This window comes from Hordeum vulgare, chromosome 5H (assembly GCF_904849725.1).
Source record: "Hordeum vulgare subsp. vulgare chromosome 5H, MorexV3_pseudomolecules_assembly, whole genome shotgun sequence".
NCBI classification, from domain to species: Eukaryota; Viridiplantae; Streptophyta; class Magnoliopsida; order Poales; family Poaceae; genus Hordeum; species Hordeum vulgare.
This window is the reverse complement of record NC_058522.1, coordinates 461,815,084-461,840,335: the sequence shown is the minus strand read 5'-3', so window position 1 is coordinate 461,840,335 and position 25,252 is coordinate 461,815,084. Positions and strand designations below refer to the sequence as shown.

General features: G+C 44.2%; 1 protein-coding gene across 2 annotated transcripts; it reads right to left on the bottom strand.

The window, feature by feature from the left end:
- Positions 1–8,464: 8,464 nt before the first annotated feature.
- Positions 8,465–23,390, bottom strand: LOC123398734 (prostaglandin reductase-3-like). Of its 2 annotated transcripts, XM_045093186.1 has the most exons (18): positions 23,127–23,390; positions 22,770–22,943; positions 22,072–22,253; positions 21,830–21,935; positions 20,757–20,833; positions 20,089–20,176; positions 19,491–19,680; positions 12,594–12,720; positions 12,427–12,507; positions 11,889–11,990; positions 11,654–11,749; positions 11,439–11,513; positions 10,961–11,080; positions 10,386–10,514; positions 9,820–9,897; positions 9,331–9,417; positions 8,875–8,961; positions 8,465–8,773 (listed from the first exon to the last, which is right to left on the bottom strand). In XM_045093186.1, the coding sequence occupies exons 1-18, from the start codon at positions 23,179–23,181 to the stop codon at positions 8,723–8,725; spliced, it is 1,905 nt and encodes a 634-aa protein (XP_044949121.1). In that variant the 5' UTR covers positions 23,182–23,390; the 3' UTR covers positions 8,465–8,722. The 2 variants fall into 2 exon arrangements, with proteins under 2 accessions (XP_044949121.1, XP_044949122.1); XM_045093187.1 differs by lacking the exons at positions 8,465–8,773; positions 8,875–8,961 and having other exon boundaries at positions 9,382–9,417; positions 10,400–10,514.
- Positions 23,391–25,252: the final 1,862 nt, after the last annotated feature.

Below are 25,252 nucleotides of genomic sequence, written 5' to 3'. Positions count from 1 at the left end.
TAAGTTGGGTAAAATAGGTCATTCCGGAGCAAACTATGCTTGTTAAGCCATTTCGGATCCAGCTAGGCTAATTATAGGCCATTTAATACCTAAGTTAGGGGGAATAGGTCATCTTGCAGCTACGTAAGCCTTATTATGTCATTTAGGAGAGAACTTAGCTAACTGTAGGTCATTTTTTATTAAATAGGTCATTTTGGAGCTAACTAAGCTAATTATGTCATTTCATAGGGTAATTAGCCAATTTAGCCTTTCTTGGATGAGACTAAGCTACATAGAAGAAGAGAAAGATAAGAAGAAGTAAAAGAAGGAGGAGCAGGTGGAGGAGGAGAAGGAGAAGGAAGAGGAGAAGAAGAAGAAAAGAAGAAGGAGAAGGAGAAGGAGGAAGAAGGAGGAAGAAGAAGGAGAAGGAGGAGCTCCTTCTCCTTCTTCTCCTCCTTCTTCTTATCCTCCTCCCTCTCCTTCTTCTTCTTCTCCTCTTCTTCTTCTTCCTTCCTATCATTTTTCCTCTTTCTTCTCCTCTTGTCCCCTTCTTCGGGCTAAATTGGCTAAGAATGCCTTTTTGGAGCTAATTATGTCATTTCGAGGATAATTAGCTAAGTATAGGTCATGTTTTATTAAATAGACCATTTAGGAGCTAACTAAGCTAATTATGCCATCTAGGTGGAAACCTAGCTAACTATAGGTCATTTCGGAGCTAACTTGGGTAAAATAGGTCATTCTGGAGCAAACTATGCTTATTAAGCCATTTTGGATCTAGCTAGGCTAATTATAGGCCATTTAATACCTATGTTAGGAGGAATAGGTCATATTGCAGCTACGTAAGCCTTATTATGTCCTTTAGGAGAGAACTTAGCTAATTGTAGGTCATTTTTTATTAAATATGTCATTTTGGAGCTAACTAAGCTAATTATGTCATTTCGTAGGATAATTAGCCAATTTAGCCTTTCTTGGATGAGACTAAGCTACGTAGAAGAAGAGAAAGAGAAGAAGAAGTAAAAGAAGGAGGAGGAGGTGGAGGAGGAGAAGGAGAAGGAAGAGGAGAAGAAGAAGAAAAGAAGAAGGAGAAGGAGAAGGAGGAAGAAGGAGGAAGAAGAAGGAGAAGGAGGAGCTCCTTCTCCTTCTTCTCCTCCTTCTTCTTATCCTCCTCCCTCTCCTTCTTCTTCTTCTCCTCTTCTTCTTCTTCCTTCCTATCATTTTTCCTCTTTCTTCTCCTCTTGTCCCCTTCTTCGGGCTAAATTGGCTAAGAATGCCTTTTTGGAGCTAATTATGTCATTTGGAGGATAATTAGCTAAGTATAGGTCATGTTTTATTAAATAGACCATTTAGGAGCTAACTAAGCTAATTATGTCATCTGGGTGGAACCCTAGCTAACTATAGGTCGTTTTGGAGCTAAGTTGGGTAAAATAGGTCATTCCGGAGCAAACTATGCTTGTTAAGCCATTTCGGATCCAGCTAGGCTAATTATAGGCCATTTAATACCTAAGTTAGGGGGAATAGGTCATCTTGCAGCTACGTAAGCCTTATTATGTCATTTAGGAGAGAACTTAGCTAACTGTAGGTCATTTTTTATTAAATAGGTCATTTTGGAGCTAACTAAGCTAATTATGTCATTTCATAGGATAATTAGCCAATTTAGCCTTTCTTGGATGAGTCTAAGCTACATAGAAGAAGAGAAAGAGAAGAAGAAGTAAAAGAAGGAGGAGGAGGTGGAGGAGGAGAAGGAGAAGGAAGAGGAGAAGAAGAAGAAAAGAAGAAGGAGAAGGAGAAGGAGGAAGAAGGAGGAAGAAGAAGGAGAAGGAGGAGCTCCTTCTCCTTCTTCTCCTCCTTCTTCTTATCCTCCTCCCTCTCCTTCTTCTTCTTCTCCTCTTCTTCTTCTTCCTTCCTATCATTTTTCCTCTTTCTTCTCCTCTTGTCCCCTTCTTCGGGCTAAATTGGCTAAGAATGCCTTTTTGGAGCTAATTATGTCATTTCGAGGATAATTAGCTAAGTATAGGTCATGTTTTATTAAATAGACCATTTAGGAGCTAACTAAGCTAATTATGCCATCTAGGTGAAACCCTAGCTAACTATAGGTCGTTTCGGAGCTAACTTGGGTAAAATAGGTCATTCTGGAGCAAACTATGCTTATTAAGCCATTTTGGATCTAACTAGGCTAATTATAGGCCATTTAATACCTATGTTAGGAGGAATAGGTCATATTGCAGCTACGTAAGCCTTATTATGTCCTTTAGGAGAGAACTTAGCTAACTGTAGGTAATTTTTTATTAAATATGTCATTTTGGAGCTAACTAAGCTAATTATGTCATTTCGTAGGATAATTAGCCAATTTAGCCTTTCTTGGATGAGACTAAGCTACGTAGAAGAAGAGAAAGAGAAGAAGAAGTAAAAGAAGGAGGAGGAGGAGGAGGAGGTGGAGGAGGAGAAGGAAGAGGAGAAGAAGAAGAAAAGAAGAAGGAGAAGGAGAAGGCGGAAGAAGGAGGAAGAAGAAGGAGAAGGAGGAGCTCCTTCTCCTTCTTCTCCTCCTTCTTCTTATCCTCCTCCCTCTCCTCCTTCTTCTTCTCCTCTTCTTCTTCTTCCTTCCTTTTATTTTTCCTCTTTCTTCTCCTCTTGTCCCCTTCTTCGGGCTAAATTGCCTAAGAATGCCTTTTTGGAGCTAATTATGTCATTTCGAGGATAATTAGCTAAGTATAGGTCATGTTTTATTAAGTAGACCATTTAGGAGCTAACTAAGCTAATTATGCCATCTAGGTGGAACCCTAGCTAACTATAGGTCGTTTCGGAGCTAACTTGGGTAAAATAGGTCATTCCGGAGCAAACTATGATTATTAAGCCATTTTGGATCTAGCTAGGCTAATTATAGGCCATTTAATACCTACGTTAGGGGGAATAGGTCATCTTGCAGCTACGTAAGCCTTATTATGTCATTTAGGAGAGAACTTAGCTAACTGTAGGTCATTTTTTATTAAATAGGTCATTTTGAAGCTAACTAAGCTAATTATGTCATTTCATTGGATAATTAGCCAATTTAGCCTTTCTTGGAGCTAACTAAGCTAATTATGTCATTTAGATGGAAGTCTAGCTATTTTTTATGAAAACACTAGAAATAACATACCATTATCGTCATCACAGCGATGTGGGCAAAGGAGGTCTTTGAAGTAAGGCAGATCCCATAAGCATGACTTGTGAGTCGAGGCGTGTTCCGTATTATACCCTTTGAAGTATCCTGGATGCAAAGGATGAGGCTCGAGAGCGTTTAACTGATCAAGGGTCTGTTGGCCTGTCAACGCAGCCGGTGCAGTGTTTTTGACAACTCTACCTTTGATGAAATTCTTCTTGTCTTTTCTGAGCTTATGGTCAGGATCCAGGAATTGTCTATGCATGTCGAAGCAAGAATACCTGCGACCAGCCTGCAGCCAACGGAACTGAAGAGCTGCCTTGCATGTGGTGTATGGGAACCTTCCATGCACACACCAGCTAGCGAATAGCGCAAACGCCGGATAATCATGCGTCGAGTACATGTACCACACATGCATTTTGAAATTTGTTTTGGTAGCCGCGTCGTAGGTCTTGATCCCATTATCCCAGGCTTCTTGCAACTCATCCTTAAGCGGCTGCATGTACACATTCATATTCTTCCCCGGATAGTTCGGCCGTGGAATTATCAACGTCAGGAAAATGTTCTTTCTTTTCATAATCTCTCCGGGTGGCAAATTTAGTGGAATGACAAATACAGGCCAACAACTATATTGTGCTGCCGTCATACCATACACATTAAACCCATCCGTGCTGATGGCAACTCTAGGTTGCTTTGGATCTTCCGATTTATCTTTATGTAATGCATCGAAGTGCCTCCACGCAAAACCATCTGAAGTGTGTACCAGCATCTTGTTCCCATCCGCATCTAGTTCGGTTCTTTTGCCCAATTTGTGCCATGTCATCTGTCTGGCCGTCTCTTCGACCATGAAAAGACGTTGAAGTCTTGGTACGATTGGAAAATACCGAAGAACACTAATGGGGATTTTGGTCTGATTCTTCTCACCCATGCCGTTGTCTACCATAATATACCTGGAAGAATTGCAAATGGGGCAATAGTTGAAGGACGCATACTCAAGCCTAAATAAGGCACATCCATTCTCACAGGCATGTATCTTCTCATAGGGCATCTTAAGTACACGCAGGATTTTCTCTGACTGGTACAGGTTTGCAGGCAATACATGGCCTTTGGGTAGAAAGCGTCCAAATATCGTCATCATCGTGTCGTAGCATTCTCTGCCTAGGTTGAATTGAGCCTTCAGAGCCATTACTTGCGCGATGGCATCCAGCTGACAAAGCTCAGTCTGCTCGTGGAGAGGACGTTTTCAAGACTCCAACATTCATAGAAGGCCTTTGCAGATTCCTCCATCTCATCGTCCGAATCCCGAGCATCATCAAAGTCTTGCACCATGTCTTCAATCCCGGTACCATGCTCGTCGGTGCGACGAAGAATCACCTCAGCTCTGGCACGTTGGTCAGACTCACCATGAAAAGTCCACACCGTATAATTAGGGATAAAACCCCACTTCTGCAGGTGTTTACCCATTTCAAACTATGTCTGCTTTTTCCAGTTGTCGCAGTTGGGACAGGGGCACCATGTTTTTTGCTGGCCATTTGCAAATGCGGCTCTCACAAACCCCCTGGTTTTTGTTAACCATTCATGGGTCATGTCTTTCTGACTAGGGTGACCAGTGTACATCCAAGCACGATCACTCATGTTGCCTAGCTACCTATGGGGGCACAAGAAATAAATATATAATTCATCATCTATATTCATACGCTAATCAAGTTTTTCAGTTTTATTACGTCCATGCAACCTACACGCTAATACGTAAAGATAGGTCCTAATCCCACCCGAGTATGTGTAGATTGGGTTCGTTTTCCCATGCTCTGCTCCAGATGCGACGCAGAATTTCGGCAGCACCTCCCCGCTGTTCTCCTGATACACGTCTCCGCAATAAGCAGAGAGGATGTGTACCCGGAGAACAACAGGGGAGGCACTGACGAAATTCCGCATCGGATCCGGAGCACAGCATACGGGAAAACAAACCCAATCTACACATACTCGGGCTGTCCATGGATAATGTTGGACAATTCGAAAGGATGGTAGTTATAAATATGCAAAGAAATGCATATTTATAGATGCCGCCCTTTCGAACGGGAGACGCATACTGGTCACGCATACTCATGATTGAAGAAACCTATAGCTAGCAAGTTTCATCGGCACGAAGACCGGGACAGAGCAAACTAAGGGGTAGGAGGAGAAGTCATTTGTGCTCACCAACAAACGCAAGGGCGGAGCTCGTCCAACGCATGTGGAGGTCGTCGAACAACTGCACATTGAAATTCACACGATCAACACAAATACGGTGTTTTTATAATTAACATAATCGGAAAATATGTGGCCTAACTCATAATTTACAAAACTATGACCTCGTGGGCCTCTAGAAGGCCGAAAAGCACCTTCTCGATCAAAAGAAGGCAGAAGAGGTGTCGGGGGTCGGGGCTTAGTGGCGTCGGGAGTCAGTGCCGTCGAGGGTCGATGGTGTCGGGTGTCGGTGGCATCGGGGGTCGGGGGGTTAGTGGCGTCGGTTGTGGGGGGTCAGTGGCGTCGGGGGTCCAGGGTCAGTGACGTCGGGTGTCAGTGGCGTCGGGTGTCAGTGGCGTCGGGGGTCGGGGGTTGGTGGCGTCGAGCGTCGGGGGTCAGGAGTCGTGGGCCGAGGGTCTGGGTCGGGGGTCGAGGGTTAGTGGCGTCTGGGGTCAGTGGCGTCGGGGGTCAGGGGTCAGGGGTCAGTGGCGTCGGGGGTCGATGGTCGGGGGTCAGTGGCGTCGGGCGTCAGGGGTCGGGGGTCGAGGGTCAGTTTCGGGGTGCAGGGGTTCCCTTTTCCTCTTCTTTCTTCTTCTCCTCTCTCCTCTTTTTCTTCTTCTTCTTCTTCTTTTTTTTTCTCCTCCTACTCCCCCTCCTCTTTTGCTCCTCCTATTCTTTTTCTTCTTCTTCTTCTTCTTCTTCTTCTTCTTCTTTCTCCTCCTCTTCCTCCTCCTCCTCCTCCTCCTCCTCTTCTTCTTCTTCTTCTTCTTCTTCTTCTTCTTCTTCTTCTTCTTCTTCTTCTTCTTCTTCTTCTTCTCTCCTCCTCCTCCTCCTCCTCTTCTTCTTCTTCTTCTTCTTCTTCTTCTTCTCCTTCTTCTTTTCGTTCTTCTTCTAATTATTTTCTTATTTTCCTTTTTTATTTTTCATTTTTTTCCTTCTGCTAATTAGCCTAATAATCTAACCAAATAAACTAACTAACTAAATGACCCTATATATAATAAAAAACTAACCTAATAAACTAACTAAAGTAATTAACTTTTTTAAAAAGAAAAAGAAGAGGCAGAACTCACCGCGGTGGACGACGGCAGGAGGCGGCGGCGGCGGCGGTGGACGACGGCAGGGGGAGTAGGGGGCGCGCGGCAGGGGGCTCGCCGCGGGAAGGGGCTCGCCGCGGTGGACGACGGCAGGGGCGGCGGCGGCGGCGGTGGACGACGGCAGGGGGAGCAGGGGGCGCGCGGCAGGGGGCTCCCCGTGGGGAGGGGCTCGCCGCGGGGTGGGTCGCCGCGGGGGTGGGTTGCCGCGAGGAGGGGCTCTCGCAGGGAGGGGTTCGCCGCGGGGGGGGGGGGGCTCGCCGTGGAGAGAGACGTACAGTGAGCGAGTGGCCGGGGGGAGAGAGACAGTGAGAACGAGGGGGGTAACGGCCGTTATAGGGCAGCCCCTTTGTCGTCCGCCCCCCGACGGCAAAGGGCCCCACGGCAGACGGCAAAGGCCCGCGGACGGTAAAGGACCCCGGATTTCGGACATGGTAGGCATGGGACCCATCCGTCCTCTTTGCCGTCTGCCCTGGATCTCTTTGCCGTCCGCTGGCAGACAACAAAGGGCCGACACATGGCAAATAGTATTTTTGCCATGTGCCAGTCCTTTGTCGTCTGCCTTGTGTCAACTGATGGCAAAGAGGTTCTTTGCCGTCAGCCAGCCGACAGCAAAGAACTGGCTGACGGCAAAGAACTAGATTCCAGTAGTGGTAAGGGGAAGCAGAGCAACGCCTGCGATAAACCGATGCCTTACCGTTGCTAGAGGGACGACGACAACGACATAGACGATGATGGCGGTGCGGACATGAGATACTCGTCCTATACAAGCTTTAGTTTTTTCATTCGTATATGTAAACTTTGTCCGAACATGAATGAAATTCGGCGTTATTGCTGAACTTTGTTGTTTAAATCTGGTTTGTATTATGTGCAAATAGCTTTGGATGGCCTGATGTGATGTCCCATTCGTTGGACCACAAAGTTTTTCGAAACCCACGCTGCAACATGCTCTTCTTTTCTCTTTTTCAACTCAACGTAAATATTATATTTAAATCATTATAGCTTACATCACTATAGTAAAGTTCTTTTAAAGCCAATGCTGCAGCCTCCTCTTCTTCTCCCTCTTACAATTCAGCACAGATATTATATTAAAATTATTGCAGCTTACATCACCATACTGAAGGTTTTTAAGCCCATGGTCCAACCTGCTCCTCTTCTCCCTCTTCTAATTCAGCATAAATATTATATTTAAATCATTATAGGTTACATCACCATATTGTACTTGTTCTCGGTTTGTACCAAAAACATACCCCCTTTGTAAATATAAGTTTCTAAATATACTTCACCCATTCTTAAATATAAGTTCTTTTAGAGATATATATCGGTATGTAGTTTATGTTGAAATTTTTAGAAAGGCTTATATTTAGAAATGGAGGGAGTAGTGATCTAGAAAGTCTTATATTACCGTACCGAGATTTCAATTTTGTAAAAGAACATTTCGTTTTAAAACATCATATATCAGGGTTAAGATGACACGTGTATCTTTGCGTCCACATAGTTAGGAAATATTCCTAGTTTACCATAGAAAATTATATTATGAGAGGCAATTTTCTATACATGGTGACAGCTACACACCCTTTGGCATACGTGCCTTTTTGATATATGAGCTATCGGGTTTCTTATGGCATTGGCACAAATGCATTTTTATTGTATAGAAATAACTTTTTTCTCACTTCTCCTTGTCTTTTCATTATTTTTTGATATAGGTGCCTTTGCATTGTGTGGAAAGGGCCTTTTCTCACTTCTCTCGGTCTTTTCGCTTCCTATTTTGGCACACTTGCCTTTTTTCTCACCTGGTTGGTCCAAAGTCATGATATTTTGCATTATGAAATTATTTTTCATGGTACCAAATAGTTTATCACAATAATTAGAGATAAAAATTGGGGCCATGGGTATTAAATTATTTCTGATTATCTTATTAAGCTCTACACGTGCTAACTATCATGGAGAAACATGCATGCCAAGTTGCCAACATTACACCATCGAACAGAACACTTTATCCAAATAGAATATGATCGCCCGGACTAGAGTATGCAGCCGACCAACTTGATTGCTCTTTCATTTACTCACATAGTGCTATATATACTGCTAAGAACAAACATGCTCATATATAACAGCACCGTGGCACTGAGGAAATATAGTGGTGATCCGTATGATTCGCTCAGGCAGACAAGAAAATAGTTGGAAGAATCTCAAGACTTGTAAACTAAATATTTTTCGTAGATTACTCTGCAGTTTCTGTATGTAGCGTACTCTGAGATCTTGATGTTGCAGCTCATATATGTGTAGACTACAGCTTAGCAAGGGTCTGGCTGTATGCTGGATCCATGCAGACAACCACCTGAACAAGTCCCAAATTAAGGGGGGAGGGGGAATGTAAGGTGAAATACAACTGGCAAGAAAGGCATTCCTCATGTTATGGGTTTATGGCAACGGTGGTACCTTGCCAATGCTCCTGCCAGAGTGGAGATGTTCTACTGCGTCCGCCACAGAAGCAACACCTACGAATTTCTTGGGGTCAAGGGAAACCTGTTGCATGCCGTGCGTGAGCAGCAAACTAGGTTAGAAGAAGAAGAAAACGAGTATGGTGAAAATGCAGGGGCGATATCCAATGTTAATTTATACTCCAGTTAAGAACTGTTGGAAAGTAAGCATCCACATTCTGGTTAAAAGTAGGTGACATGGGGATTGGAACGATGTGTATGCACCTTTTTCATTGCTTAACATAATATTACTGGGAAACATATTTATTTATTTAACAGCATTGCGTTGCGTGGCTTGCTGCGGTTTCTACTCTGTTACCAAATGCAGGTCATACTTGAATTATGTACGGACCGAGAGATATCTGTGTGGTTACTGACATTTGGCGGACTGTAGTCACAAACAGAGAACACATACCTTTAACTTCCCAGACGCATGCAGGTCAAAAAGCTTGTCAAGGTGTTTTTGCCACAGGTCGGCATACTGAATCAGGAAAAATCCAGCCTGAAATCGTAATGGAAATTAAGAACTCATAGTTTTGAGTACGCTACCCAATAACTACATGTTGGATGCAGATTTCTATATGTATGGCTCGATGTCTGCCCCATATAGTTTGTGACTACAAATGTAATCTTGAGCAGGTGGGAGTGGCATACAGTCACAGAAAGTCGAGTAAGGTTGCTGCATCTGTTGCTGTGCTAACCAGAAAAGCACTAACGAACTCATATTATCTTGGGATCAAGCGTGTCCAGTGGAAAACAATATTTTTACCAGTATTGTGGTTCATTCAGTTTAACTTCAGTAAGATTGCACTTGCCTGATTCCCTCATGACCAATTATTAAGCAGAAAATATATTGCAGTGCATGCAAACTAAGAAGTTCCAGTGTTCTACTGCATACACATACCACAGTTTGGCTCTTTCCAAGAATCTTCTCACACAACCCATAGTAATTCCGTGGCATCCATCCATCCTTTCCTTGATACTGAAAACATCAGTTATTCTTTAGCACACTAGTATCAATATGGTACGCGGAAAAACTGCAAGTTCCTATCAAAACGAAGTATAAGGAGAACAAGGATAATTAACAACGTTATACCAGGTATGTATCAACATAATCATAATAGATCAACAAGTTCCCAACTATTAATGCACATGCATAACATATTGATTTCAGCATTCAGTTTGCTGTGGCGCTTCAGCTACTTCACTAATGAGTTTACGCAAACTAGCTCCTCGACTGCTCATTCTTTACGAAATCTATGAAATATTCTCTTTGGTGAACAAAAACAACAACAACAACAACAACAACAACAACAAAGCCTTTTAGTCCCAAACAAGTTTGGGTAGGCAAATATTATCTTTGGTGAAGCATGGAACAAACTAAACATAACCTATCTCCCCCTCTTAATTTGGCATTCAGAGTGTTAAATAGGTAACTACAGGTTCAGAGAATGCCAAAAATATAGATACCTGAGAGATCATACCAATTACAATGAGGCGTCCACGAACAGCAAGTGCATTCAAACACAAGTCAAACATTTCAGCGCCTACAGATTCATACACTATATCTGCACCTCTTGGAAACTCCTTTTTCAGAACCTGGAACGAAACACTCATTAGTTCCTATTTTTTTTAGTCAGGAAACAATTGCTAAAATTACCGAGAAGAATAAATAAGGGATAGAGTAGTAAATTATACTTATGACCTAAAACATCGTATATTTTTTACAGAGGGAGTAAGTTTAAACTAATCATTTCGGAGACACTACTACTATAGTAAACATTCTCCAGCGAGTAGATCATACATGTAATTCAAGCATTCCCAACACACATTCTGCATTATAAGTAGAGGTAGGACACAGCCTCGCAATAGGAGGATATAATGAACTAGACAATATATTTTGAACATACTGTCAAAGTACAACGATACAAAAAGAAGATGCTACCAATCATGAGCACAACACACAACCACACATGACAGCAAAATTGCATCATTTGCATGCAAAGCGGTAGAAGTATGAAAACTAGAGCTGGAAGATGGCATACATCTTTTATCTTTTCATGTTGGTAGTCGATGACTCGATCAACCCCTAGTGAAGCCAGAAGTGCAGCTTTATTCCCGCCACCACATGTGGCAATAACCTTGTTGCCAGCTAGTTTAGCGAGCTAGTGAAGTGACAGAGAAAATATCAGAACATACAGACATGGATAAGGGTAACAAAGCATATAGCACATAGAGCAAAAAATTGCCCATGTCCTCGAAACACCGTATTCAATGCAAGAAAAGTACATGCAAGGGGCCAAAACATGCTCCAGTGGCAGTGCTAGCTAATCATGAAAGACAAATTATATGTTTTCCGAGTGTATGAAATAGTTATCTTGTGCAAGTTCTGAAAGGGAAATGTGGATAAAACATTACTATCTTGTTTTAACGCCTAGATAACTATGAAGTAGACGAGCAACTGAGTATTGCATAAAAAAAGAGTACAACGATGGCATAAAATAAAAAAAGCCATCAACTGACCTGAACAGCAAACTGTCCTGTTCCACCAGCAGCAGCTGTAACTAAAACAACTTGTCCGGATGTCATTTGACCTGACTAAAGGGTAACAGAAAACAACCCAGACCAGACCAGGAGGGAAGTTATATTCCAGAAGTGAACTTAGGTTCTGGTGATCAAATAAGAGCTAAAAACACAGATGGTGTATGATAAAAGTGGTAACTGCATAGCAAGATAACCTTTTCAAGAGAAATTGAAGCAGTCAGTCCTGATGTTAGCATAGCAACTACTTCAGGGTCTGGTCTTGGCACCAGAAGAAGATGTTTGGCAGGAACCTTTTAGCAGGAAAATTTGAAGACAGAGGTAAGTATATGCAAAAGTACATATTCAAAAGGTCAGAAATGATTTCATTCAAAAGAGCGCACAGATTAGGTGGTAATTTCATCTGGAACAAAAATACATAGACTGCAGTACCACTGTAAATTCGGCATAGCTCCCAAAGGTCATAAGGGCCACAGCAGTGCCAACTTTGATATGTCTCACCGAATCTCCAACAGAAGCAACAATTCCCACAGCCTGCGTATATTGGTTTTTATGATAAGATACATTAAATTCTCCTGTAAGAATGTAAGGACTAATGCAGCAACACCATATCAAATCATTAGAGGTGCAAGCTGGTTTGATGGAGGCATGTCGCATAGGCATGCCAATGTTCTCGGTCTACTCTACACCAGGAGTGACTGTTTCCCACCTAGCCGATCAAGAGTGAGCACATTATCCTTGCCCTTCGGGGTCAGCCATAGTTATAGCCATCATGCAGTTGGATGTCATAGCAACAGGCTGATAACTCGGCTTTCTTAGAAAGTTCTTTTCATGCCGGCACAGTTAAACTATCAGAGTCATTACAGCACTCAGGGGAAATGATAAGAATGGTGTACTTTTTTTCCCGGAACATCTTCCTACATTGAAAATGCTTTAAAGTTTAAAATGGACATATGGGGCCATCAGTTACCTCAAAACCAGCATCAAATGGAAGGTGTGCAGAAGCTTCTTTAGCATTACCACTGAAATAACGGCCAGAAGTGAAGTTCACCTGAAACAAATCATTACAATTTCTGACAGTTCGGAAATAGTAAATCAAAAACAGAAGCAATTGAAAACATAAATGAAAGGACTTACATCACTAGCATTTACACCAGCGTATATTATTTTAACAAGAGCACTATGTGGTTCCATGGGCAATCTCAGCCGCACACGATCAATTCTTGTAGCATTGCGGAAATTATGACTGAGCGTGTGAACCGTTCTGCAGAACCATCATGAAAAAACAGACACTATTAGTAGTAGACACCATTTTCAATATCCATACAAACATTCTACCATGGCAAGAACTGGCAGGGCTGTGCTTTGACGAAGTTAACCTATCATCTATAAGATAACTTTCAGACCAATGGGGTGTTACACATGTAAAAGGAGACATGCTACTCTAATCCCCCCCCCCCCCAACAGGCGCACACACACACACAAAACTGGTGGTGGATTAAGAACATTGTGTTTGGAGAGGTAGAAGTGTTGTGCTCTAGTCTGAGGAACTGAAGTTCGGAAGGCAAATGTTGAAGTGCATCAATTAATCCTGCACACAAGACCACATGAAGCGCATTGCCCACCTTTCTCCATTAACTTCCGCTTTTGGGTGAACTGACCATTACATGCAACTTTACATGACATCAGATCTGGATTTTTTTCCGCACGCACAACCCGTGCTCTCCTCTCATCCAGACTGGTTTCAGTTTCTTCTCTCTTCCTCTGATCAATTTCTTCCAAGTCGGGTTTTGAACTGAACTACTGAAGACGTCTTGGCTCTACCATGTGAGAAAATATGCAACTTGTATTTCTATGAGGACATAAGCCGAGTTTATGCACGTCCATGTGTGGTAAATATACAGAACCCCCCTTCTAAAATGGGCATATTACACAGCTAAATGTAAAGTATTATACAGCTAACAATTTGGAGTTGTAGGAAGCGATGCATAATAAAGATTTCCGAAATCGCATGCATATCATGTCCAAGAAATGGACTCACATATTCTACTATAGATGTTAAGTATGTTAAGTGCCCAAGCTTTTTTAAGAATGCAAAATGGCAGATAGATTATTCAGTAAAGAGACAGCGCGTCTGATAAAATGTAACATCCTGAATTTTTTTGGGAGTTATTTAAAAAAAAAAAAAAAAACTAAGGATGTTGCAACATAATCTTATTGTATTTTGTTTTGGAGTTGCTCAAATTAATACCAAGTCGTTTGAAATTAATTTAACATATGACAGGAGAAAACTAATTTCCATAATATCCCAAGTCGATTTAGTCATTCGTAGTATTTTATTTGAGTTCATCTTGTCTATCTTTCTTTCATGGATTTTTCCAAAGTCAACTGATTGTTTTCCTGTTATTTCCAGTGTAATAGAAATTTATTCTGAAAATCAATGCAACTGTTTGTCTTGACCTCCTCTATAAAAGCCACATACTCTCATTCTCCAATTCCTTCCACACCACCCACAATCTTCCCCACAATGGAGCCACATCTACACCTTATTTTCCCTACCGTCGCCGCTGGTGAGCACTCTGGCCCAATTCCTTCCACCAGCCGAACCACCTCACCATATCCCACCTCCTAGACATCTTCCTCCGGCCGTTTGTCGTCGTTGGGCGTGCGCACGACGTGGCCATGTTACCACCACTTGGGACCGATGTTGCCATCATCCGAAGACTCATCCGTCGACTCCATCCGCGTCATGGAGTTTTCCTCATCGCAAGGAGCAACGCTCACCATCCTTATATCGTCGGAGTTTGACAACAATGACACACCGGAGCTCGCCTGCATTAACACAACGTTTCCATCTCCGACGAGTGCCGTTGATATAAACCCAAGCCTAAACCCATAGGGCAATTTTTGATGATCCTAGGAACGTCTAGGAGTAGATGGTTATTATTTTTCATCGAGTAAGATTTGTTTTGCGGACGATGTGGTGCTAGTCGATGATAGTCGGACAGGGTCAACAAGAAGTTGGAGTTATGGAGGCAAACCTTGGAATCAAAAGGTTTTAGACTTAGTAGGACTAAGACCGAGTACATGAGGTGCGCTTTCAGTACTACTAAGCACGAGGAGGGGGTGTTAGCCTTGATGGGCAGGTGGTACCTCAGAAGGACACCTTCCGTTATTTGGGGTCAATGTTGCAGAAGGATGGGGATATCGATGAAAATGTGAACCATCGAATAAAAGCCGGATGGGTGAAGTGGCGCCAAGCTTCTGGCATTCTCTGTGTCAAGAGGGTGCCACAAAAGCTAAAAGGCAAGTTCTATAGGACGGCGGTTCGACCCGCAATGTTGTATGGCACTGAGTGTTGGCCGACCAAAAGGCGACATGTGCAACAGCTAGGTGTGGCGGAGATGCGCATGTTGAGATGGATGTGTGGCCCTACAAGGAAGGACCGAATCCGGAATGATGATATACGAGATAGAGTTGGGGTAGCGCCAATTGAAGAGAAGCTTGTCCAACATCGTCTGAGATGGTTTGGGCATATTCAGCGCAGGCCTCCAGAAGCCCGAGTGCATAGCGGACGCCTAAAGCATGTTGATAATGTCAAGAGAGGTCGGGGTAGACCGAACTTGACATGGAAAGAGTCCGTAAAGAGAGATCTAAAGGATTGGAGCATCACCAAAGAACTAGCCATGGACAGAGGTGCATGGAAGCTTGCTATCCATGTGCCAGAACCATGAGTTGGTCGCGAGATCTTATGGGTTTCACCTCTAGCCTACCCCAACTTGTTTGGGACTAAAGGCTTTGTTGTTGTTGTTGTTGTTGTAAGATTTGTTTTGCGTTAAAGTATATTGGGTATGAGTGCATATGTGAATATTTTGTCGAAGTTGAAGTCATGCAAATTTGCTTACTCATACCCAATATTTTTGTCATTGAGACAAAATATTCACATATGCACTCATACTCAATATACTTAACGCAAAACAAATCTTACACGACGAAAACTTATAACCATCAACTCCTAGATGTTCCTAGCATCAACAAAAAATTGTCCTAGATGTTCCGCAATGTTGTATGGTGCAGAGTGTTGGCCGACTAAAAAGCGACATGTGCAACAGTTAGGTGTGGCGGAGATGCGCATGTTAAGATGGATGTGTGGCCACACAAGGAAGGACCGAGTCCGGAATGATGACATACGAGAGACAGAGTTGGGGTAGCGCCGATTGATGGGAAGCTTGTCCAACATCGTCTGAGATGGTTGGGGCATATCCAACACAGGCCTCCAGAAGCTCCAGTGCATAGCGGACGGCTAAAGCATGCTAATAATGTCAGAAGAGGTCGTGGTAGACTGAACTTGACATGGGAGGGTTCTGTAAAGAGAGGCTTGAAGGACCGGAGTATCACCAGAAAACCAGCCACCAGAACCATGAGTTGGGCGCAAGAGCTTATGGGTTTCACTTCTAGCCTACCCCAACTTGTTTGGGACTAAAGGCTTTGTTGTTGTTGTTGTTGTAGAAATAATAGTAGAGAAAAAAATAACTTTGGAATCCGAAAAAATCCATGAAAGAGAGCTAGACAAGATGAACTCAAATAAAATACCACGAATGACTAAATCGACTTATGATATTATGGAAATTATTTTCCTCTTGTCATATGCTAATTAATTTCAAGTGACTTGGTACTAATTTGAGCAACTCCAAAAACAAATACTGGTAGAAACTAGGGTTCTACCGGGTCTTGGCCGGAGGTTGTAGGGGAAGGAGGGGATCGGCTGTGGTTGCCGGCGCAGGGGCGCCGTCTCGCACGGATGGGGACGGCAGCGCGATGGAAGAGGCGGCTAGGGTTAGGGCACCGGCTCCTAGTTGGAGCCGATCAAAATAGATTGATCTTTGCTTAATCTCAAAAGTGCTGATTACATGACTATATATAAGTTCCCTAGGCTATAATAAACTGGGCTAAGCCCCTAATATTATTAAGATAACTGGGCCAGTTTTGCTAACTGGGCCTCTGGTCCTAACATTTCTCCCCGCCTGCGCAAACAGCTCGTCCTCGAGCTGGACATCTAGAAAATGTTGGCGGAACTCCTTGAGCTGCTCCCAAGGTGCCTTCAGAAGGTTGAGCTGGTCCGAAGTACGTCGTGCATCAAGGCCTGGAATGTCGCCGACGCATTGGAGAGACCAAAAGGCATCACCAAGAACTCTAAGTGATCGTGATGGTAGCAAGAACGCAAGTCGAGCGTAGGGAATAATCGTGGCCCTGGCGGCTCTTCCCGGAGCTCCTCCATGACCGGTATAGGAAAATTGACCCGCGTCGTCGTGGCAGTGAGAGCACGGTAATCGAGGCAGAAATGCCACGAGCCCTCGGGCTTGTGAACAAGGAGCACCGATAAAAGGTCGTCGTGCCGCTGCAGGAGATGAGCCAACAGGGGCGGCTCGGAGGCTGCATGGCGGTCGACAGCTGAGAGGGCCCTACTGGAGAAGTGACACCCTCGCCCTTCCACTGCACCATGCGCCCTTGACGCCAAAAAGTCATGGTCAGTGCGTCGAAGTCCCAAAGGATGGGTCCGAGCGTCCGCAAGAAGTCGACGCTGAGGATGAAGTCGTAGTCGCCCAAGTCGATGTCGACGCACGTGATGGCGAAGGACTCGTCGCCGATGAGGATGAGAACCTACTGCGCAATTCCGTGGCAGCGGAGATGGTCACCGTTAGCCACGGTAACTCGGAGCTGCTCGCCGCCCGTCGGCTGGAGGGCCAGGCGACGCATAGTAGACGCGGGCAGGAAGTTGTGCGTAGAGCCCGTGTCCAAGAGAGCTAAGAGGCGCTCCCCATTAACCATCACTGGCAACAACATCGTTGTTTCCACTCGTATGCCGGCAAGGGCATGAAGGGAGACCACGAGAGCGGTGGCTGACGCCGGGGCCGCCGCCTCGGCAAGCTCGGAGGGAGTTGTATCCACCGTGACATGGTCGTCTGCCTCCAGGTAGAAGAGGTGCAGGCAGACGTGGCCTGGCACGTAGGGCTCATCGCAGTTGAAACATAACCCATGTCGACGACGCTCGTGTTGTTCGGCCGGGGTTAGCCGACGGAACGGTCGAGTTGCTGCCGTGGCGGGAGTCCCTGTCGCCGGCTGGTCAGGCCGGCTAGGTGCAGACATAGCCGGCTGAGGGGGTGGGCGATGTGCCTGGGCCGGGAACGCCTGCTGCATAGCCACCGCCCACTGCTCGAATGCGCGGGCATAGTACATGGCGGTCTGGATGTCCTGTGGTCCCCGAAGCTCCATGTCCACGCGGATATGATCCGGCAGACCGCCGACGAAGAGCTCGGCCCGCTGACGGGCCATCACGCCGGGCGCGTGGCACGCCAGGGCTTGGAAGCGGTCGGCGAAGTCCTGCATCGTGGAGGTGAAGGGGAGTCGGCCTAGCTCCGCCAGCCGGCTCCCGCGTATCGGCGGCCAGAAGCAAAGGAGACAGAGCTCGCGAAAGCGCTCCCATGGGGGCATGCCGCCCTCGTCCTGCTCGAGGGCGTAGTACCACGTCTGCGCGGCGCCTCGGAGGTGATATGAGACAAGCCAGGTGCGGTCCGATGCGAGCATGCGTAGCCCCACTGCTCACACTGATTAAGCCAGTTGAGGGGGTCCTCGGTGACGTCGAAGGTGGCGAAGTCGAGTTTGGCGAAGCGTGGCGGTGGCTGAGTATGACCGCCGTGGCCGTACGGGTCGGCGGTTTGGAGCAGCATGGAGGGCGGCGCCGGGTCGGTGGACGCACGGGGTCCCCCGTGAAACGGCTGCCCGTCGAGGTCGGCGTAGGGACCCACGGAGCTGGAGGGCCCGCCATACTGCAGGGCGGGCGCCGGCTGCGGTGACAACCCGGCCAACCAGGCCGGAAGCGGTGCGGCGAAGGCGGAACCGGACCTAGTGGATCGGGACTCCCACCGGCGCAGTCGTAGCCGGCCCGGAGTGGATCGGCGGGAGGGCCTGCAGCTGCAGCGGCTGCTGCAGGGGGGAAACGGGCGCGACGGAGGCCGCGAGGGTCGGCGACGACCACTGCGACCAGGGCGGGTTGGAGGCGGGAGGCGGCTGCAGCTGGGGCTGCAGCGGCCCAGCGAGCGCCACGGAGGCCGCCGGGTGCGGCGGTTGCCACGGCAGGAGCAGTGGCCCGGTGGCAGCGACGGGTGGCGCAGCCGGCGGCGGCCCGTAGGGCCCGGCCAAGTAGAGGCGGATGCCCTGGACCGCGGTGGCGAGATCACGAAGCGCTGCAGTGACTTCCTCCGGTGTGAAGACGGTGGGAACCGGCGCGGCGGAGGTGACCGACACCGGCAGAGAAGGGGTGCCGGCCGTGGTGGCCAGCGGGGCGGTGGTGGCGGTCGGCAGCGGGAGGGTTGAGGTGGGCGGCGGCAAAGACATGATCGCACCGAAGCTACCTGATACCAAACTGGTAGAAACTAGGGTTCTACCAGGTCTTGTCCAGAGGTTGTAGGGGAAGGAAGGGATCGGCTGAGGTCGCCGGCGCAGGGGCGCCGTCTCGCACGGATGGGGACGGCAGCGCGATGGAAGAGGCGGCTAGGGTTAGGGCACCGGCTCCTAGTTGGAGCCGATCAAAATAGATTGATCTTTGCTTAATCTCAAAAGTGCTGATTACATGACTATATATAAGTTCCCTAGGCTATAATATACTGGGCTAAGCCCCTAATATTATTAAGATAACTGGGCCAGTTTTGCTAACTGGGCCTCTGGTCATAACAAATACAATATAATATAAGATTATGTTGCAACGCCCATAGCTTCAAAAAAAAATGAACTCACAAAAAAATCAGGATGTTACATAAATCAGACCTATCAATGCATAGCTGCAATTTTGCACAAAAAGTGCAAAGAGAAGCTTGCTCACTGTCTGCTTAAGGGATCAGAGCAGGATGTTACTTTAAGCATTTTAGGTATGGATAAAAGAAGAAATAGAGTAATACAGCCACGTTGCTGTTTCTTTGTGAGGATATTTGACAAGTCCTTAGAGAAATATGAATAGAACATAGCAGGATTACTTACATCTTCTCAAAGAATTCAGGTGTCTGGATGATGGGGAATCTATTCTTTGTTAGTGTCATTTTTGACTTTGTGGCATACACCAAATACTTCTTTTCTTCCTCTGATGTTGGCCAGTACACCATCCCTCTTCTTTTAGATATCCAAAGGCAGGCACCAGCCTTGCTCTCATCTTCTATAAGCTCAAATGCACCTAATCCAAACAGAAGATATCATTTCCCTTTCAGATAACATGGAGCAAAAAGACGGAGCATCATAGGCAACAGACATAGACATATATATAAGTAGGTCCATAGATATCAAAATAGTTTAGAAGGTCTCTAAGCTTGCACAGACATGCCACTTCAGGCAGGAACTTGAGGGCTGCACTTGTAGAAAAGCAGTGAAGGCAGGAGAACAATACCTAGTACCAACCTGGCACATAATGGATGCACATGTTTCACATGGAAAAAACAAACACAACCATCCATGTCCATTTTCATCATTAATTAAAACACAGTCTCAACTTATATAAGGCTCAACTGTAACCTGTAATCCTGAGACACCAGATAAAGTAGGCAAAAAAATTGATTACAAATGAACTATGTAAGAAACACAGTACCATTAATAACATCCTCCATCTTCAGAAACCCACCAAGCGCATCTACTAATACGCGATTTACTTGTTCTCCCATATTTGTTTGGACAAACTGCATACACCAGTCCAATATATTTGTTAGGATAAAATGATAAGCTAGTATGTTTACGACAAATATAAAGTTATCATGACTTGCAGCATCTAAAATATGCTCCATCTGTCATCAACTAAGAAATGTGGATATCAACTCACTAACATCAGCTAATTCTTGCAGATGGAACAATGGATAAAGTTGGTCCACACAGTCACGCTGTTTGCTTTTAAAAAACGGAACTATGCACCAATCATATTTAACATGACTAAAGAACAAAAAATCATACAAGGTTCTAATTGTTGATGGGTCACTCTAACCCTGGTCAGGGCCCTAAAATGGCTCCGGCCCACGCCCTTAAGAATTGAAATAGTGAGCAGTCACACTGGCTATTGAACCTAAGTTTTTCGGTCCATACAACTTTATGTAATGGAAGATACAATGCACTGTACAGTACCACTCTCGGTCAAAATATGCTCACGACTGTAGGACAGAAAAATAGGCACTGTTTGAATGTAAGTACAATGGTGCGGGTCAATAAGTGAGTATGTCACAGATAGAATGCTAAGTATTTCTCTTGCCTCATGCCAATTATTAATACCTCAGGGCAGATCACATTGACACGAACGCCATGTCGTTTTAATGGAGCAAGTGATCTTGTAAACATAATCACACCACCTGCAGATGAAATTTGAGGTTATATTGTGCACTAAATAGCTCATACATTATATAGGAGGAACACATGGTTAGTTTGTACTTTGTAATAAAAGTGCAGCTGATGGCGGCACAGAGCATTTTAAATAGCCAACATGAGCGTATGTGCAAGTTTTGACTGTTAATACATGACATGTCTAACTTATTGCGAAAGCAATTCGAGTCTGCCTACAACGCATACACCTTTTTTTAACCAATTAGCAATCTCTGAAAGAAAACATATATTAAAGCAGCTAATTTTCACTTGAAAAAGGGAATGCTACATTTTAACACAGAAGCAAACAAGCAACTATCTGCAGTCCACTTTATAGTGTAGACATCCATGTTAGTACATGCATATGAAGATGAAAGATTATGGACTTCTGCATAGTTCACCACAAAAAATAGCAGATTAACAGGGCTCTGCAAAGTGGATTTAGTAGAGCATTGTGGAAGGTAAAGTAAAATAACCCATCCCCAATGAAGTTTATTTCTTTCCGGATGCCATTTCCAATGAAAATTCTAAGGATAACTTTGATCATTACTAACTTGTTACCTTGGTTCAAGAAAGGAACGCACAAAACTAAGATACATACACAGCAAGAAAATAAGTTTAGACAACTGCACTAAAGACCAAGATCAATTTTATAAGGATGGCCTGATATCGGAGAATATAGCATGTTTATTTTAGTACAACATGATGACTTCTAAGCACCTTGATTACTACTCCCTCCGTCCCAAAATAAGTGTCGCTGCTTTAGTACAAATTTTGTACTAACTTAGTACTAAATTTGTGTCACTTATTTTGGGACAGAGGAGGTATTTTTTAGGAGTGTATACCTTCTGTCACTACAGTACCAGCCTACGTATTTATCTTCACTAAATTCGAAAAAGAGAGTCACCACAAAACATCACAGCTTACACATTACAAACAAAACCACCATTTTAAGTACATTTCTTAATACACGAAGAGAGACCGACCTTTTGTCCCACTATAGATGGGTTCATAGTGCATAGGGTATAAGCCAGCAACTGAACCGATATTTATTATGGCACCAGGCTTCTTCTGTGCACGCATTATTAGAGTCTGCAGTGAACAAATCCAACCATAAATAGTGTACATGTGTCAATGGATGGTACCAGCACTCTGTTACTACAAATAGTTTAAGTTGCTAAATAAATTAACTTGACAAAATTACTCCAATAGTCAATATGAGACTTACTGCGATGCGAGTACCATCAATAACAGCAACAAGGTTCACATTTACAGCACGCCTCCATGTCTTAGTTCCATTGGATGTATCATCATAAACTAAGGATTTATTGACAAATCCAGCACAGTTGATGCAGACATCTAATCCACCATACAAGTGTACATGTTTCCCAAAAGCGGCAGCAAGAGCATCTGCACATAAAATCAGTGTGACCATGGAGTGCAAGGGAAATTATATTGCTGTTTAATGGCTAAACCCATGATGCATGTAATACCGTGCCCATGAGTGAGTAGATCACGCCACAACAAGATGACATGTCGAAAAGGAATTTGATGCTTCTCGAGAGCTATGAAACCAATATCTATCAATCCATTATATTTAAGATCCTAGGTGATTCATTCAGGAGATGCTTGAAACAAAACAAATGTTAACGAAGTAATGAACTATACTGCATCCTACGCCTGACAAATTTATCGAATGCAATTAATTATGCTTCACCAGACTAATGCGATTAATTACTTCAGTTTTCATGTTATGTTTACGGTTGCCTCCAAATTCTAGCAAACTACGTTGGGCAAAAGCCGGCCTGAACCCATTTTCCCATTAAATCAAGCATAGCCAAGCTATAAGTTTGATTCAGGAAGTTCGTCTGTTGTAACTAGCCAATTGATTGCTACTACCCGCTTCCACTTAAAAATACCTCTTACCAGCATCAGTAACATCACACTTGATGAATGTAGCAGACGGAACTTTAGAATCTCCACGGAACTGTTTGCTTTCCTTTTGAATTAATGCCGCAACTTGTCCTCCATGTTCTTCAGAGAAATCGACGACAGTCACAGCTAGACCCTTCTGTGCAAGAGCAACGCAAAGTGCTTTCCCTTTGAAGAACAAACAAGGAGTGTTAGACCGTGCAATATATCTAGTGAAAGCTCTTGTCCTACTACTACTACACAAAATCAATTTAACTGTGACTTTTGAGGCATAGGCAAAAGGCTGTGAAGCCCAAACAGACTACAGAGAACGGAACGCGGCTGGCATTGGCAATGGGGGACTTTCATTACCAATGCCGGAGCCGCCGCCGGTGACGAGGGCCGACATGCCTGGCTTCAGCTTCATCGCGGGGCGGCGCAGCGGAGAGGCCGACGAGGTTCTGTCAGGGAATCGCGGCGGAGAAGGCGGGGAAGGCGCGGGGTGAGGCGAGGGTGGGGGTCCGAGGAGGTACTAGAGTAGGGACCCGCCCGGCCGGCGGAGCTGCCGAGACGGGGACAGGCGGCGAGAACGAGGCGCCGCGGCGGCGCGGTCCGCCCCTTCCTCTCGTTAACCTCGCCATGCCTCGCTCCACTTAGAGCATGGTTAATAACAAAGCTTGCTGCTGGCTATAAAAAGTGTCATGTCACTTAAAGTTTGTATAAAAGTCTGCTTGTATAGTAAGCTGACTGTAGATGAGCTATTAATTATTCAAAGCAATTAATGCATGCATGTAAATGAAGAGAGATGAATGAAAGAAAGGAGGCAACCGAGGCTGCATGCAAACTTTTTTCTCGTGTGCAGTGTTGGAGCCGGGCTACACACGAAGCGTCCGCTTCAATCTCTCTCCTCCCTTCTCTCTCTACCACGTAAGATTTTGATGACATGGCAAACACTCTGCTTATTAGGACTTATTAGACTTGCTCTTCGTCTGTTTCGTTTGTTCCGCGGGACGTTGTGGTCTGGGTTACCTGGGCTGATCTTCGTAGGACCTGGGCGGTAATATGTCTATAGGAGGAGGCTCGGGCGAAAAGTTCCTGCAGAGGCCAGCTCGACTTTATACTAACTTTATACTAAGCCTAGTACAAAGTTGAATCACGTATTTTGAGATAGAGGAAGTATATGGATAAACATATATTTGTAGTGTACATGTACAAAATTTCATGCACATATATATTCATTTGTGATGTACACAAAAAAGACAAATACTCCTTCCGTCCGAAAATACTTGTCCTAGAAATGAATATAATGGATGTATCTATAACTAAAATAAGTTTAGATACATTCATCTTTAGGACAAGTATTTCCAGACGAAGGAAGTACACATGTTAAAATGGATTTTTCCTTTGTTGTATTTGGGCTAGATATTTGTCTTTTTTGTGTGGCATGCAAATAATCAAACTAGATATACCTACTTCAAGGATATGGATATGTGTCTGTAGAAAAATGTTTGACATTTTTGAAACATCTAAATATATTTTGATTTTTTTTTTTTTTTGCGCAACGAGCTCCATGGAGCTTGGTCGTTGCAACGCCATTCTCGAGGCTCGGGGCGCCTCTGTACATATACACTGTCTAGCCATTGTGTAGATGCATCTTCACTCCCTCAAATCCCCTCCGGCCGTGCATTGACTATTTATCGCATTAAACGATTCTGTGGAATGTCTCGCGTCGAGGAAAGAGTGTCGAGACAACCCATTTTAACGTGTGAAGGTTGAAGCACATCAAAGGATCAAACCCTCATCCACAAGGTGATGCGTGACTAACCACTCCGCTAGTTTCTAGTTACGGGTTAGTAGTAGGATCGTGACCTATTAGAGGCGGCCGAAGCCGGTCTTCCCCGGTTTTTCTTTGTTTTCTCTTTTTTTTCTTTGACTTTTCATTCTTTTCTTTTTTTGTTCTCCAAATTGTTTCATGTTTTGTTTTTTCTTTCTTTATTTTTATATCCATTCTATATTTTTTACATGCATGTTTAACATTTTCGAAATATTTGTTCAACATTTTTATATACATCGTCAACATTTGTTAAAATATTTGTTCCACATTTTCCTTTCTTTCTGTTATTTTTATTTTCCTTTCATTTTTACATACATGATCATTATTTTTTTCAAATATTTTTTTAACTTTGTTCAAATACTGCTCATTTTTATTTACTTATTCAACATTTTTATATACATGCTCAACTTTTTTTCAAATACTTTTTCAACATTTTTTAAACACATGATCAACATTTTTTTTAAATACACGTTTAACATTTTTCAAATACATGTTCAATATTTTCTTCAAATACTTGTTTAACATTTTTTGAAATACTTGTTTAGTATTTTCAAATAATTGTTCAACATTTCTTTCAAATACTTGTTCAACTTTTTTTGAAATACTTATTCAACATTTCAAATACTTGTTCAACGTTTTATATACATGATCAACATTATTTTCG